This window comes from Cebus imitator, unplaced genomic scaffold, assembly GCF_001604975.1.
Source record: "Cebus imitator isolate Cc_AM_T3 unplaced genomic scaffold, Cebus_imitator-1.0 Scaffold137, whole genome shotgun sequence".
In the NCBI taxonomy this organism is placed as follows: Eukaryota; Metazoa; Chordata; class Mammalia; order Primates; family Cebidae; genus Cebus; species Cebus imitator.
The window spans coordinates 4,041,060-4,057,970 of record NW_016107452.1 but is presented as its reverse complement, the minus strand read 5'-3'; the positions used below and the strand labels follow the sequence as shown (position 1 = coordinate 4,057,970).

Sequence of the window (16,911 nt, the reverse complement as noted above, 5' to 3'; positions counted from 1 at the left end):
CACTGCCATCTGTCCAACGGGGCCAGTAAAGCTCCCATCACACCAAGTTACCGTGAGGATGGAATGGGCTCGCAGACACCAGTCTGGAAGCTTTATGAGTGCTGCTCTTAGGGCCACCTCCAAGGCAGTCTTTCTCCCTCCTCTCTGTCCTCTCTTGAACCTGCTGAAGGTCCCACACTGGCCTGGGGACAGTGACCAAAGGTGGTGTATGGCGGAAAAAGTGGTGTATGGCAGCAGGCCCAGAGCAACATTCTCCTAACATTCTTCTGCCTCCTTTTCTAGACTGCCACAGTGCCGCGGCTGCTTGGCGTCGTGGAGCGTGTGCAGACCTCCCTCCTGCTGGGAAAACTGCCGGGGGGCCTTCCAGCCGTGCTGGCCACCCCCTCCATCTCTGTATACACAAATAGGTACAAACCGGCTGCACCATCAGTCCACAAGAAAGCTCATCCCCTAACCTGGCTCATTCCACACCTGCACTCCAAGACCTTGCGCTGGGCAGAGCTCAGCAGACCAGCCCTGGGGATGGAGAAGTGATGGGACCTAGAGCTGGGAAGGGCTTTCCACCGAGAGAAGGTCCCCCTGCCACCGTGTTGAGTGTTTGCACAGCACAGGAAGGGAGGCATGGAGTGTCAAGCCCAGTGTTGGAACCACCTGAGGGAGTCCTGAGAGATGGTCACATGGCAGCCATGCAGGCAAGGGGGCTGAATGAATAGGACCAGCCTGCTGTCAACCACGCCCTGCGTGTTTCTGGCCAGCCACTGCTCCTTGGGCTTGCAGGGACTCAAGATCCACTAACCTTGGGACCATGCATGCGTGCGCGTGCGCGCGCACACACACACACACACACACACACACACACACACACACACACACAGAGGGCTCATCTCTCAGTGAGCACCGACCCCGTACCTGGGATGCTCCACACCTTCCATTCCACCACCTGACAAGCAGGATCTGGATAGTGCCGCTGGCAACACTGGGACCCCTGCCCCAGGCCTCAGTTCCTCCTGCCAGAGTTGCCCTCTAGATCCCAGAGGCAGTTTCCCAAAGCAGTATCCCGATTAGAGGAATGATCTGAAATGGGGTCCCTAACACCATCAGATGGGACAAAGTCAAAGACCCAAAAAGATGGGGCTGGGTCAATAGCATCAAAGTCAAGGCAGGAAGGGGAGATCACCTGAGAAAAACATGCATCCTAGCTTATTTATTCATCCCATGAAAATATTTATGGACCACCTGTTATATTCCAGGCACTGTTGTAGACATTGGGGGTACAGCGGTAAAGAAAGCTAGTAAAGCCCGACCCTCACAGAGCCTCCAGCCTAGCTGCCTCTTGCGCTGCTTCTGCTGAAACAAACATGCTTGAACCACTTACAGGGATCAAAACACACCCTCCCCCGCCACCCACTCTGACGGAGAAGCTGGGCTTCCGGTAGTGCAGGAGGCTCCCAAAGTCATCCTCCTCAAACACTGACTTTCTCCTCCCTCCCCTGCCACCTCTGCTCTCACCTTGTGGCCAGAATACAACCCTGGAGTTGGCACGGCTTCTCCCTGCACACTGCTGCCGCAGACTCTGCAACCTTCACTCTTCCTGCTGCCTCCCTGCTCGGCTCTCTGGAGGACCGCCAGGAACCTGTGGACATAAAGGTAACAATAGCAGTAGCGTCCTTGGGGACAGCCTTTACCATCTGCAGAGCACTTCCACATGCATTTGCTGATGTGTGTTTAGTATGATAATGCCCACTATACAGGTGAGGTTCAGAGACTTTCCCAAAGCCACAAGTAAAGTGGCTCTGCTGGGCTTCACACCCAGACCTCGGAGCTCCCAGGTATTCATCCTCTTTCCACTGTGTTGCAGAATTTCTCCAAAAGCCTTGATTCAGGAAGTCATTTGAAACAAAGCTCTTCCAGCTTAGTGTCCTAACTTGGAAACAGCCAACCCAGGCTCTTTTCCATTCCCAAATTAAAGCACATCAACTGTGTCCTCCCTGAGTCCTAATGAAACCAGACTAACATCTTTCTCTTAAACATTTACTGGCTTTTGGGGAAGAAAGATGTGGACAAGGAGTTCAAAACAGGCAGATCACCTGAGGGCAGGAGTTCGAGACCAGCCTGACCAACATGGTGAAACTCCCTCTCTACTAAAAAATACAAAATTAGCTGGGCGTGGTGGTGTATACCTGTAATCCCAGCTATTCGGGAGACTGAGGCAGGAGAATCACTTGAACCCAGAAAGTAGAGGTTGTAGTGAGCCGAGATGGTGCCATTAAATTCCAGCCTGGGTGACATAACAAAACTCCATGTCAAAAAAAAAAAAAAAAAAAGACTTGGATAGTTTTACATTCCAGTCACTGCTCAGCCAAATCAAGTCTGATTTGGGTTCTCTAGGGCCAGCTCTCTGCGGCCACAGCCCTGAGGCTGGGAACATGTCAGGGGAACCAGCAGCAGCGGAAGGCAGGCCCCACCAGCCCCCGCCCCATGGGCAAGGGCTATTGCTTCTTGGGCCTTAGGACCTTGTCTTTCATCCTCCCGCCCCTCAGGGGACTTGCCCAACACTCCTTGCTCTTTGTTTCAGATGATGAGCTTCCCAAAGAGCCCCTTCCCAGCCCAAAGCCACTTTGATGTCAGCGGGACTGTTGGTGGCCTCCGTGTGACCAGCCCTAGTGGACAGCTCATACCTGTGAAGAATCTGTCAGAGAATATCGAGGTAGAAGTTTGGGGTGTTGTCAAAAGCCAGGCGGGGCCAGGTGTGGTGGCTCAGGCCTGCAATCCCAGCACTTTGGGAGATTGAGGTGGGTGGATCACTTGAGGTCAGCAGTTTGAGACCAGCCTGGCCAACATGGTGAAACCCCGTCTCTACTAAAAATACAAAAATTAGCCAGGCATGGTGGCTCAGGCCTGTAATCCCACCTACTTGCNGACCAGCCTGGCCAACATGGTGAAACCCCGTCTCTACTAAAAATACAAAAATTAGCCAGGCATGGTGGCTCAGGCCTGTAATCCCACCTACTTGCAAGGCTGAGGCAGGAGAATCACTTGAACTGGGAGGCAGAGATTGCAGTGAGCTAAGATTGTACCACTGCACTCCAGCCAGCCTGGGCGACAGAGAGAGATAAAAAAAAAAAAAAGTCAGGGGGGATTTTTTTTTTTTTTTTTTTTTTTTACCACTATACTAATGAGGATTTTGAGACAGGGTCTCACTCTGTCGCCCAGGCCGGAGTACAGTGGTGTGATCTTGGCTCACTGCAACCTCTGCCTCCAGGGCTCAGGTAATCCTCACACCTCAACCTTGCGAGTAGCTGGGACAACAAGAGGCTCAAGCCACCATACCCAGCTATTATTTTAAGTTTGGGTACCAACAAGGTCTCACTATATAGAGCTCGTCTCAAACTCTTGGGCTCAAGTGTTTCTCCCACCTCAGCCTCCCGAAGTGCCAAGATTACAGGTGTGAGCCACTGCACCTGGCCTCATTTCTGTCTTTTAGACAGAGTTTTGCTTTTGTTGCCTAAGTTGAGGTGCAATGGTGCAATCTTGGCTCACTGCAACATCCACCTCCTGGTTTCAAGCAATTCTCCCGCCTCAGCCCCCGAAGTAGCCAGGATTACAGGCACCCGCCACCTCGCCTGGTTAATTTTTTCTATTTTTAGTAGAGACTGGGTTTCACCATGTTGGTCAGGCTGGTCTTCAACTCCTGACCTCAGGTGATCCACCTGCCTCAGCCTCCCAAAGTGCTGGGATTACAGGTGTGAGCCACCACGCCTGGGCTCTGCCTTTTTTCACCTTGGTTGAAATTGAAGGTTGGCCAATTATTTTTTTAAAAAAATGGTTAAACAAGAGAATCATTCAACATGATCCTTACCCACTAGGCCTGGTAGTTCATACCTGTAATCCCAGCGCTTTGAGAGTCATGGCGGGAGGATCACCAGAGTCCAGGAGTTTAAGGCCAGCCTGGACAACAGTGTGAGACCAAATCTGTACAAAAGATACAAAAATTAGTGAGGTGTGGTGGCATGCACCTGTGGTCCCAGGTACTCAGGAGGCTGAGGCAGAAGGATCGCTTACGCCCAGGAGGTCAAGGCTGCAGGGAGCCAAGATTGGTTTAAAAAGTAACAACAGGGCCGGGCGCAGTGGCTCAAGCCTGTAATCCCAGCACTTTGGGAGGCCGAGGCGGGTGGATCATGAGGTCAAGAGATCGAGACCATCCTGGTCAACATGGTGAAACTCCGTCTCTACTAAAACTACAAAAAATTAGCTGGGCATGGTGGCACGTGCCTGTAATCCCAGCTACTCAGGAGGCTGAGGCAGGAGAATTGCCTGAACCCAGGAGGCGGAGGTTGCGGTGAGCCGAGATCGCGCCATTGCACTCCAGCCTGGGTAACAAGAGTGAAACTCCGTCTAAAAAAAAAAAAAAAAAAAAGTAACAACAACAACAACAAAAGGTCCTTACCCTAATCACTGTACTGTACTTAAAATATAAATGCATGTTCATTCAGCAATCCTTAGATATATAACCAGAGTTTTCCTGGTTATATAAATCTATTGTTTGGAATTGTAGTTATCTTCATTACATAAACCATTCCCATTACATAGCCTCTAAGATGTCCAGTTAGGCCAGGGGTGAGGGCTAACATCTGCAGTCCCAGCACCTTGGGAAGCCTAGGCGGGTGAGTCACCTGAGATCGGGAGTTTGAGACCAGCCTGGCCAACAGTCAAACAGCTTGCAGAGCACTTTCACGTGCATTTCCTCATTTGTGTTTAGTAAAACTTTGTCTCTATTAAAAATTTAAAAATTAGCTAGGCATGGTGGCATGCACTCATAGTCTCAGCTACTCAGATGGCTGAGGAAGGAGAATTGCTTGAACGCAGGAGGCAGAGGTTGCAGTGAGCCAAGATCGTGCCACTGCACTCCAGCCTGGGCAACAGAGCCAGACTCCATCTCAAAATAAGTAAATAAATAAAATAAAATGTCCACTTAGATTTTCTTTAAAAAAACACATTGTGGTGCAATAGAAGTTCAGTTTTTCACATTTTTAATGATTTTATTCTAGTCTTCTATAATTTTCTCATGCCTAATTCAATAGCAATTTTTAGTGATGTCTATATTCTCATCCCTGGAGCCTGTGAATATATCACCTTAAATGCAAAAGGGAGGTCAGGTGTGGTAGCTCACACTTGTAATCCGAGCCCTTTGGGAGGCTAAAGTGGGAGGATCACTTGATCTCAGGAGTTCAAAGATATGGCGAGCTGTGGTCATCGCTACTGTACTCCAGCCTGGGCAACAGAGCCAGGCCCTGTCTAAAAACAAAGACAAAACAAAACTACTACAGGGATTTTGCAGATGTGTTTAGTTAAGAATCCTGAGATGGGGAGATTATCCTGGATTATCTGGCGGGCTCAGTGTCATCCCAAGGGTCCTTCTAAAAGGGAGGCAGAAAGAGACGTGACTCTAGAAGACAAAGGTGACTTGATGACAGAAGCTAGAGGCTGGAGTGATGTGAGGAAGGGGCCATGAGCCAAGGAATGCAGGTGGCCACCAGACGCCAAAAAGCCAGGGAAGCAGGTTCTCCCCTAGCCCTGGGAAACAGATTTTGCACTTCTAGACTTGAGAACTATAAGATAAAAGGCTGGGAGTAGTGGCTCACATCTGTAATCCCAGCACTTTGGGAGGCTGAGGTGGGCGGTCAGGAGTTCAAGATTAGCCTGGCCAATATGGTGACACCCCGTCTTTACTAAATATACAAAACTTAGCCAGGCATGGTGGTGCACATCTGTAGTCCCAGCTACTTGGGAGGCTGAGGGAGAAGAATCGCTTGAACCCAGGAGGGACAGGTTGCATTGAGCCGAGATCACACTACTGCACTCCAGCCTGGGTGAGAGACTCCGTCTCTCCCGCGTGCTCGCTCGCTCGCTCTCTCTCTCTCTCTCTCTCACACACACACACACACACACACACACATAGAACTATAATATAACAGCTATGTACTGTCTTAAGCTTTCCACAGTGGTCATTTCTGACAGAAGCCACAGGAAAATATTACAATGAGCAAAGCCCAGTGTGGATTGCAGTTCCCAGGTACTCAGGCCACCCAGCTCTGCCCAGCAGCCCTGAGGCCCACAGGCTGACATTTCCTTCCTGGCACACCTTCAGTAGGATTGTTTCTGATCACAGATCCTGCTGCCCCAGCATCCACAAGGACACAGTAAGCCGACAGTGTTGAGCCTGACCAGTCCTGAAGCACTGCGGGTGAATGTGACTTCAGAGGAGGCAGCCTTGGGGATCCAGCTGCACTGGAGACCAGACATTACACTCACGCTCAGCCTGGGCTATGGCTACCACCCCAACAAGAGCAGCTACGATGCCCAAACTTACCTCATACCGACAGGGGCTCCAGGTAGGCCTGTGGCCATTTCTGAGCCACTGCCTGGGGTATGATCAGCTTCACTGGAGAAGCCATAGAAAGAAGCTGTAGAAAGAAAAGCAAAGAAAAAAATCACCCCACACATTCAGTGGCTTGTTTTTGTTGGTGTTATTAGTTGACAACATTAGGTGAACACTTACTATATGCCCTATACGAGCTTGCAAGCTCTATAGGACTGACCCTATTGCATTCCTCATGACAACCCTTGGCAGGGCTGACTATTGAAATCTCCACTTTCATCCACGTGTGGTGGCTCATGCCTGTAGTCCTAGCACTTTGGGTGGCCAAGCCAGATGGATCACTTCGGGTCAGGAGTTCAATACTAGCCTGGCCAACATGGCAAAACCCTGTGTCTACTAAAAATACAAAAGTTAGCCAAGCATGGTGGTGCACACTTGCAATCCCAGGTACTCTGGGGGCTGAGGCACAAGAATAGCTTGAAGCTGGGAGAGAGAGGTTGCAGTGAGCTGAGATTACACCACAGAACTCTAGTCTAGATGACAAAGTGAAAAAAAAAAAAAAGTCTACATTTCAGATAAGAGCAAAGAGGTTAAGGAAAAGGAACTGGTCTGAGATTGCACAGCCAGTAAGGAGCAGAATTGTGTTTAAGCCTTTGTCTGTCTGACTCAGCTGTGCCCGCTGATTGGGGAGTGCCTTTTCTATGTTCCTGGTCTCAGGAGGAGGGAGCGCTCCTAGGACGTGGGGTCGGGGGTGGGGGGAACCAGCAGGGTCTGCTTCCCTGCCAGGTGGTCTCAGTCACCCTCTCCCATGATCTTAACGCCCATTTGAAGGAGGCTTCAGGCTGACCTGGACCCCTCTTTCCTACAGATGAGCTGCCCACATGGATCCTGAACCCACAGGACCTGCATTTCGGAGAAGGTGTCTACTATTTGACTGTGTTCCCAGAGTCTGACCTGGAGACAGCCACCAGCAGGAACCTTACCATTGGCATCACCACCTTCCTATCTCACTGTGTGTTCTGGGATGAGGTCCAGGAGACTTGGGACAACTCAGGGTGCCATGTAAGGAGAGAGAAGTGAAGGAGATGAGGCGGCTTGGTGGGCTCTGCCCAGCTCATGTAGGGTCCCTTTTGGTGCCTCTGCCGCAGCATCTTGCATCTCTTCATGGGGCCTTTGCTGTTTCTGGTGCCTGGAATACCTGCCTCATTCTTACTCCAATCTAAGCATTGCTTCCTCGAGAAAGCTCTTCTTAGCTTCCTAAGTCAGATACCCTATTATAACCTACTGAGACGAGCTCAGCCGCAGAGACCCCCACCCAGGCAGCTCTGAATGCATTGAGAAGCAGACACCCAGATAGCACAGCAAACTGAGACTATCCGGGTGGACCAATAGCCTTCCGAGCTGAGAGCCTCAGGAGCTGACAGCATTCTGAGCTGGGGGCCTCACGCAGACACTGAACCATGTAGTTAGTCTCTCTGAACAGGTGATTCTTATTAACAAACAGGTGTTCCGTGTTTTCTCATAGCACCGAGATAAACTAGGTAGGCAGCTGGTGCCTGCTTACCACTGATCACAGACAAACTGAAAAGTATTCTCCACGAGGGAGCCCCGGGGGCAGAGTCACTTATCCCATTCTTAAAGAATTGTTTTAACTTGTGTATAACATGCATATACTCTTGCTGCTTTGGAATGCCCCAAGTAGTTTTCCACTTGCGGCAGTGGGGGGCAGGGGGCAACTAGGTTTTCCTTGCCGCTGTTCTTAGCAAACTATATATTTTATTATACACTCAGCATTTCTCAGCAGTAAACCCCAGAGCACGCACATGCTTAGCATCCAACCCCAGTGCTCTGCTTCCATAGCACTGAGCAGGGAGGTCGTTTCTCCTCTACGCATGAGATCATTTAAATGACGTCTATCTCCCTCCCTGCACTGGGAGCCCCAGTGAGACAGGAACAATGTGCTTTGTTCACCACTGAGAACAAATGGGGTCATTGACCCAGGCGGCAAATGACTCAGGAATCCCTGCTGCGTCTGGGTTGTAAAGAGAGGCCAGGGTGTTATTTCCGAGGTAATGAACTCATAGCTCAGCCCTTAGGTCTGTGCCAGCTGAAGGGCTCCAGGCTTTGCTCACATCAGCTCATCAAATCTGCACAATCTTCTCCAAGATTACCGTGACTCCCATTTTACAGGGGACAAAACAAAGGCTCAGGAAACTCAACTGACTTGCCCCAAATCTTACACCTAAGGCCAGGCACAGTGGCTCATGCCTGTAATCTCAGCACTTTGGGAGGCCAAGGCGGTTGGATCACTTGAGGTCAGGAGTTCAAGATCAGCCTGGCCAACATGGTGAAACCCCATCTCTACTAAAAATACCAAAATTAACCGTGTGTGGTGGTGCAAGCCTGCAATGCTGGCTTCTTGGGAAGCTGAGGCATGAGAATTGATTGAACCCAGGAGGTGGAGGTTGCAGTGAGTTGAGATTGTGTCACTGCGCTCCAGCCTGGGTGACAGAGCGAGATCCTGTCTCAAAAAAAAAAAAAAAAAAAAAAAAAAAAAAAAAAAAAAAAAAAAAAAAAAAAAAAAAAAAAAAAAAAAAAAAGGCAAAGCAGCCTGACAAAATATATACAGTTGTCTTCTGAGAATGATGGATACAAAGATGTTTGTTATGAATACTCTTGCTGGGCGTGGTGGCTCACGCCTGTAATCCCAGCACTTTGGGAGGCCAAGGTAGGTAGATTGCCTGAGCTCAGGAGTTCAAGACCAGCCTGGGCAACATGGTGAAACCCTGTCTCTACTAAAATACAAAAAATTAGCTGGATGTGGTGGTGTGCGCCTGTAGTTCCAGCTACTCAGGAGGCTGAGGCAGGAGAATTGCTTGAACCCTGGAGGTGGAGGTTGCAGTGAGCCAGGATCGCACCTGCACCTATGAATTAAAAAGTTCATAGGCAGGTGTTGAACAATGAGAACACATGGACACAGGGAGGGGAGCATCACACACTGGAGTCTGTCAGGGGGAAATAGGGGAGGGACAGTGGGGTGTGGGGAGTCGGGGAGAGATAGCAAGGGGAGAAATGCCAGATATAAGTGAAGGGGAGGAAGGCAGCAAATCACACTGCCATGTGTGTACCTATGCAACAATCTTGCATGTTCTTCACATGTACCCCAAAACCTAAAATGCAATTGAAAAAAAAAAAGAACTTCCAAAAAAAAAGGGCGGGGGATTAAAAAAAAAAGTTCAAAGGGGGCTTCTGAAGCTGGTCTCCCAGCGGTCTTCCCAGCCCCACACCCCAGTATAGTGTACACCCTTCAAAGCAAACACTGTTCCTCTCCCATGGGCTCGAGCGAGCCGGGGTTGAACTTCCCAAACATCTCCATTGATGGCCCCTCTGTGGGTTGCAGGTGGGGCCTCGGACCAGCCCTTACCAGACACACTGCCTCTGCAACCACCTCACCTTCTTCGGAAGCACATTCCTCGTGACGCCCAATGCCATCGACATCCACCAGACTGCTGAGCTCTTTGCCACCTTCGAGGACAACCCTGTGGTCGTGACCACCGTGGGCTGCCTGTGTGTGGTCTACGTGCTGGTGGTAATCTGGGCAAGGAGGAAGGATGCTCAGGATCAGGCCAAGGTGAGGCTGAGAGCCACTGCGCTGTGTACACTGTCCTGGGGAAAACACCATTGTTTTCAAATGATATTAGGCTTCATGGGAAGAGAGTATTTCTCTACTTAAAATTTTTTCCAGCCGGGTGTGGTGGCTCACACTTGTAATCCTAGCACTTTGGGAGGCCAAGGCAGGCAGATCACCTGATGTCCGGAGTTTGAGACCAGCTTGGCCAACATGGTGAAACCCCATCACTACTAAAAATACAAAAATTAGTTGGGCATGATGGCGGCACCTGTAATCCCAGCTGCTCAGGATGTTGAGGCTGGAGAATCGCTTGAACCCAAGAGGCGAAGGTTGCAGTGAGCCGAGATCGTGTCCCTGCACTCCAGCCTGGGTGACAGAATGAAACTCTCTGTTTCAAAAAAACAAAAAAAATTCCAGTATATGCAGTATGCCTGACACATAGTAGGCCTTCAGTCAATATTTATGGCTATCTGAAGAAGAGGTAATGAATGAATGCAAGGTTGTGTTGTCACAGAGCTCTGAAACTCTCTCCATTCCTACTCCTCCCTCCGAAGCAACATCACTCAGGATTTCATCTGGGATAAATTTGATAAGATAATAGTTTCAGCATTGATACTGCTGTCTTTGATTCACCCAAAGGATTAAGCAGTAATACTTGAAATGCATCTGCTGTAGGTTGGTTCTGGGGAAGCAGACTCTGAGGCAAAGTTGAGCATGCAGGGTGTGCGGGGGCTTTATTGAGGGAGCCTGGGACCTGCACCTGGAAAGGGAGGGAAGGAGGCAGCATGGGCAGAGAGAGAAGCTGAGCTGTGATGCAGCACAGTGACAGCCCGGCCCGGCCCCTGGGGAGCTCCAGAGCTGTCCTGGGTCAGGTTGAGATGCCCAGGTCTTACCCAGACACTCCACCAGTTGGTCATTGGATGCTGGCTGCCCCAAGAAGGCACAACCTCAACAGAGTTGGCTGTTGCACTTCTGAGCCCAGCAACTGAGGCAAGGAGCCCCCAGTGGGAGGGAGATGTGGGCAGTGCATCTTGGAGTTGACTGTAGCCTCTGGCCAACTCTGGCTAATGTCTTTTTATTTTCTTTTTGCCAAACTGTCTTTAAGAACGTTTATTTTTCAATTCTTATGGGTACATAGTAGGTATATATATGTATGAGTATATGGGATATTTGATACAGACATGCAGTATGTAATAATCACATCATGGTAAGTGGGGTTTCCATCTCCTCAAGCATTTATCCTTTGTGTTACAAACAATCCAAATATACTCTTTTAGTTATTTTTAAATGTACAATTATTATTGGCTGTAGGTACCCTGTGGTGCTTCAACTACTAGATCTTATTTATTTATTTTTTTTTGAGAGGGAGTCTTGCTGTGTCTTTCAGGCTAAAATACAGTGATATGATCTCGGCTCACTGCAACCTCCGCCGCCTGGGTTCAACCAATTCTCCTGCTTCAGCCTGTTGAGTAGCTGGGATTACAGGCGCCAGCCACCACGCCCAGCTAATTCTTGTGTCTTTAGTAGAGATAAGTTTTCACCATGTTGGTCAGGCTGGCCTCTAACTCCTAACCTCAAGTGATCCACCCACCTCAGCCTCCCAAAGTGCTGGGATGGCAGCCATGAGCCACCACGCCCGGCCTACATCTTATTCATTCTTTCTAATTTTTGTACCCATTAACCATCTCGTCTTCTCCCCCGCCCCATTTCAGCCCCACGACCCTTCCCAGCCTCTGGTGACCATCATTCTTCTATCTTCATGAGTTCATCTGTTGCTAAACTATCTTAATGTTTCATTTTTTTTTAATTCCTTCAGAAACACCACCTTCTTACCAATGTTATGAGAAATTACATATGTACAGTGTTTGTATCATTCACCTGGTCAAATACTCAATGTTCTCAGCTTATCAAGTTCATTTCCAATTTAACTACCTGGGGGTCATATCTCATCAAGAATGTACTTTAGGGCCAGGCATGGTAACTCATGCCTGTAATCCCAACACTTTGGGAGACCAAAGCGGGCAGATCACTTGAGGTTGGGAGTTTGAGACCAGCCTGGCCAACACGGTGAAACCCTGTCTCTACTAAAAGTACAAAAATTAGCCAGGCATGGTGGCACACGCCTGTAGTCCCAGCTACTCTGGAGGCCGAGGCAGGAGAATCACTTGAACCCAGGAGGCGGAGGTTGCAGTGAGCTAAGATCATGCCAATGTACTCCAGCCTGGGCAACAGAGTGAGACCCTGTCTCAAAACAAAACAAAACAAAACAAAACAATGTACTTTGTGCTTTTTTATTTTCCCAGTGTTTTGCACTTGAAACCTTGCTTTTATAAAAAACACTTCTCACCCAAAGGGATGAATCAATAGCATATGTCATTTTTGCTTTGCCTAATTCATGATTGTTATGAATCGTCAGCTGCTTCTTGGCTGGTGGGTGGTGCAGGAACCCACTGAGCAAGGCCTTCCTAATGCCATCCTTGTCTCCAGGTGAAGGTCACAGTGCTGGAAGACAATGATCCCCTTGCCCAGTACCACTACCTGGTGACAGTCTACACGGGACACCGGCGAGGGGCAGCCACATCCTCAAAGGTACCTGCCCGTGCAAGATGCACTGATTGATCAGCATGTCCCACCCAGCCCTGCTGTGCCATTGTGGAGCTGACCACTCCTGGTCTCTGGATTTCAGGTGACTATCACCCTGTATGGCCTGGATGGAGACAGTGAGCCCCACCACCTGTCTGACCCCGACACTTCGGTTTTTGAGCGAGGAGCAGTGGATGCCTTCCTCCTCTCCACCCTGTTCCCCTTGGGGGAACTGCAGAGCCTCCGGCTATGGCATGACAACTCAGGGGACCGGCCATCCTGGTGAGTTGGCGGCAGACAAACCATGAGAACCTGCAAAGTGCCAGGCCCAGGTCCGGGCACTGTACATTTGCCTCCTTCCTCTGCAAGTCACATAGAATGATCTCTGTTTCACAGATGAGGAAACCAAGGGTCAGAGAGGCCCACTGGTTCATGGTCCACACAAACTGTATCAGTAGCTAGGAGAAGGGCTGGAAGCTGCAGCTCTCAGGCTCAGTGCCAGCCCCACCCTTGGCCCTTTTGCAGCATCAACCTGAGACTTGCCCAAAGTCATACAGCTGGCAAGTTAAGAGCAAGTTTCTCCCCATTCTGAGTGGTGTCCAGTCTGACTACCCAGCAGTACCTGTCAGCTTTAGAAAAGCATAACACTTATGCTGTTGCCTTGAATGCACCCATGGGATTAAGCATTAATATTTTCAGTGCATCTGCTGCAGGTTGCTCCTGGGAAGCAGGCTCTGAGATGCAGTTGCGCTTGGAGGGTATTTATTACAGGGCCCTGGGACCAGCACCTGGGAAGGGAGGGTAGGAGGCAGAGTGGCAGAAACGTCGAGCAGCCCAGCAACAGCGTGGCCCACCGCTGGGGAGCTCTGGAGCTGTCCCAAGTTGGGTTGAGATACCCAGGTCTTGATCACTGTAGACACTGCATCATTGGATGTCAGCTGCCCCAGAAGAGCTTGTGACCTTGACAGAGGGGGCTTTTGTGTTGCTACAGGACTGTCCTTCCTGAAATGAGAAAACGCATGTCAAGAGCATCTTAGTACAGACCCCACTACATAGTAAGTGCTCAGTGAATGGTGGCTATGCTGTCATTACTGTTCATTTTTTCTTTTTGAGACAGAGTCTCACTGTGTCGCCCAGCCTTGAGTGCAGTGGCACAATTTCAGCTCACTGTAACCTCCACTTCCCAGGTTCAAGTGATTCTCCTGCCTCAGCCTTGCGAGTAGCTAGAATTACAGGCATGCGCCACCATGTCCAGCTAATTTTTTTTTTTTTTTTGTATTTTTAGTAGAGATGAGGTTTTACCATATTGGCCAGGCTGGTCTCAAACTCCTGACCTCAAGTGATCCGCCCATCTTGGCCTCCCAAAGTGCTGGGATTACAGATGTGAACCACTACGCCCGGCCATCATTACTGTTCTTGTTGGCTAGTTAGCAACAGGGAAAACTGCTACTGGGTCTGACATCCCAGGATAGGCAAGATAATTTCAATTCTTCCCCGTACCTCAAAGACCTAAATCAGGTTAGATGATACCGATGAAGTCCTCAGCCCAAGGGAGACAGTGGTTCTTTGGTTAGAAACCCAAGAGAGGTCCTGTTCTGTGTTCTACAGCCTGCACCTGCCTGAACACGCACACTGTGGGCAATCCGGCTGTGCTTGCTCATGCCTGGATACTGGCCCTGGGCTTGGTGCCATGTGTACAGGTTAATGGCCTCACAATGCACCGTTTTTCAGCATCTTTGTGAAAACATGGCAGCTTCCCAGAGCTGGCTCCCTGCAGTAGCTGAACTCCCTATGTGAGGTCAATTTTGATTAAGGCACCAAGAATAAAGAAAAATATGTTTTCTTTTTTTTTTTGAGGAGCTCTTGTTCTTTGAGTTCGTGTTTGCAAAGGTGTCACCTTGGTGGTGTCCAAGGAAGTCTCCTCCCCTGCCCCACCTTGTCCTCAAAACCGTGGGTCCCTTCTCCAGGTATGTGAGCCGGGTGCTGGTCTATGACCTGGCGACGGACCGGAAGTGGTATTTTCTCTGCAACTCCTGGCTGTCCATCAATGTTGGAGATTGTGTCCTTGATAAGGTATTTCCTGTGGCCACGGAGCAGGACAGAAAACAATTCAGGTACTATCATTTTTATTTATTTTTATTGTTAAGCTAAGGTCTTGTTCTGCAGTGGCACAATCACAGCTCACTGCAACCTCGACCCCCCGGGTCAAGCAATCCTCTCACTTCAGCCTCTCAAGCAGCTGGGACTACAGGCATGCACCACGATGCCTTGCTATTTTGTTTTGTTTTGTTTAAGTAGAGACATGGCCTCACTATGTTGCCTAAGCTGGTCTCAACCTCCTGGGCTCAAGAGAGCCTCCCACCTCAGCTTCCTGAGTAGCCGGAACTACAGACACATGCCACCATGCCCAACCGTATTTGTAGAGATGGGGTTTCACCATATTGCCCAGGCTGGTCTCAAACTCCTGGGCTCAAGGGATCCTCCCGCATCAGCCTTCCAAAGTTTTGGGGTTACAGGCATGAGCCACTGTGCTTGGCTCTACCTGAGATTTTTTATTTTTTTGACAGACTCTCATCTGTCACCCAGGGTGGAGTACAGTGGCATAATATTGGCTCACTGCGACCTCCACCTCCTGGATTCAAGCGATTCTCCTGCTTCAGCCACTCTATCTGAGATTACGGGTGTGTGCCACCACGCCTAGCTAATTTTTGTATTTTTATAAGAGACAGGGTTTCCCCACATTGACCAAACTCCTGACCACAAGCAGCCCTCTCTCCTTGGCCTCCTAAAGTCCTGGGATTACAGGCATGAGCCACTGCGCTCTGCCATGCCTGGGATTTTTAACCACTACACTCCAGTAATCTAATTGCAACAAAACTAACAGTGTTTCCGTTATATTATTATATTAAAATTATACCAAAAATAATGCTGACACTGACTGAACATTGACCTACATGCCAGCTACTGCCCCGAATGCTTTACAGAATTATCACTTTTAATGCATTCAACAATCCGGTGAGGTAGGTTCTGTTATTATTACGTGCCCCAATTTACAGACAAGTCATCTAAGGTACAAAGAACAAAGTAACTTCCCCGGGGTCACTTAGCTCGGAAAGGGCTGTGCAGTATGCTAGGATTCTAATCTAGCCCTTTCCAGAGTCTCCATCATTAACTGTAAGTGATGCTGCTATGATGCTGTATTTCTTCTATTAAAAAAAAAAAAAAAAAAATGGCCGGCTCGATGACTCATGCCTGTAATCCCAGCACTTTGGGAGGCCAAGACGGGCAGATCACTTGAAATCAGGAGTTTAAGACCAGCCTGAACAATATGGAGAAACCTTGTCTCTACTAAAAATACTAAAAATTAGCCAGGTGTGGTGTGTGCACCTGTAATCCAAGCTCCCTGGGAGGCTGAGGCAGGAGAATCACTTGAACCTGGGAGGCGGAGGTTGCAGTGAGCCAAGATTGCACCATTGCACTCCAGCCTGGGTGACAGAACAAGATGCCATCTCAAAAAAAAAAAAAAAAAAAAAATGTGTTGTGTAAACAACCTTAGTAACAAATCTCTGTCTCTCTTCCTCCTCCTCATCCCAAGAATGATCCAAACAGACCAATTTCCGCTACACCTCGCTTCCTAAATGCCTGTCCCTCTCTCCCTGCCTGCTTGCAGCCACCTGTTTTTCATGAAGACGTCTGCAGGCTTCCAGGATGGACACATCTGGTATTCCATCTTCAGCCGCTGCACTCGGAGCAGCTTCACCCGTGTCCAGAGGGTGTCCTGCTGCTTCTCCCTGCTACTGTGCACCATGCTGACCAGCATCATGTTCTGGGGGGTCCCCAAGGACCCAGCTGAGCAAAAGATGGACTTGGGTAATTCCCAGTGTCATGGAGGTCAGGGCTAGTGGCTGGTGGACCTGAGCCTTCACTGTTCCAGCAATGCCACTGCGATTCCAGAATCCCCAAGACCACCCTCTCCCAGTTCAGTGACCCACTAGCAGGACTCAGAGAACCCATTGTACTCATTGTTATGGTTTACTGCAGTGAAAGGATACAGCTGGGTGCAGTGGCTCACACCTGTAATCCCAGCACTCTGGGAGGCCAAGGCAGGTGGATCACCTGAGGTCAGGAGTTCGAGACCAACCTGGCCAACATGGTGAAACCCCATCTCTACTAGAAATACAAAATTATCCGGGTGTGATGGTGCATGCCGGTAGTTCCAGCTACTCAGGAGGCTGAGGCAGGAGAATCACTTGAAACCAGGATGCAGAGGTTGCAGTGAGCTGAGATCTCGCCAGCTTGGACAAAAAAATGCAAAAAA

General features: G+C 49.4%; 1 protein-coding gene across 1 annotated transcript in view; it reads left to right on the top strand.

The window, feature by feature from the left end:
• PKD1L2 (polycystin 1 like 2) overlaps positions 1-16,911 on the top strand; it is a 118,018-nt gene that overhangs the window by 51,136 nt on the left and 49,971 nt on the right. Inside the window, 10 exon segments of the mRNA XM_037743212.1 lie at positions 283-407; positions 1,521-1,647; positions 2,576-2,707; positions 6,170-6,392; positions 7,248-7,441; positions 9,780-10,010; positions 12,498-12,599; positions 12,697-12,875; positions 14,561-14,707; positions 16,264-16,463. Coding sequence (XP_037599140.1) covers positions 283-407; positions 1,521-1,647; positions 2,576-2,707; positions 6,170-6,392; positions 7,248-7,441; positions 9,780-10,010; positions 12,498-12,599; positions 12,697-12,875; positions 14,561-14,707; positions 16,264-16,463 — 1,660 coding nt within the window.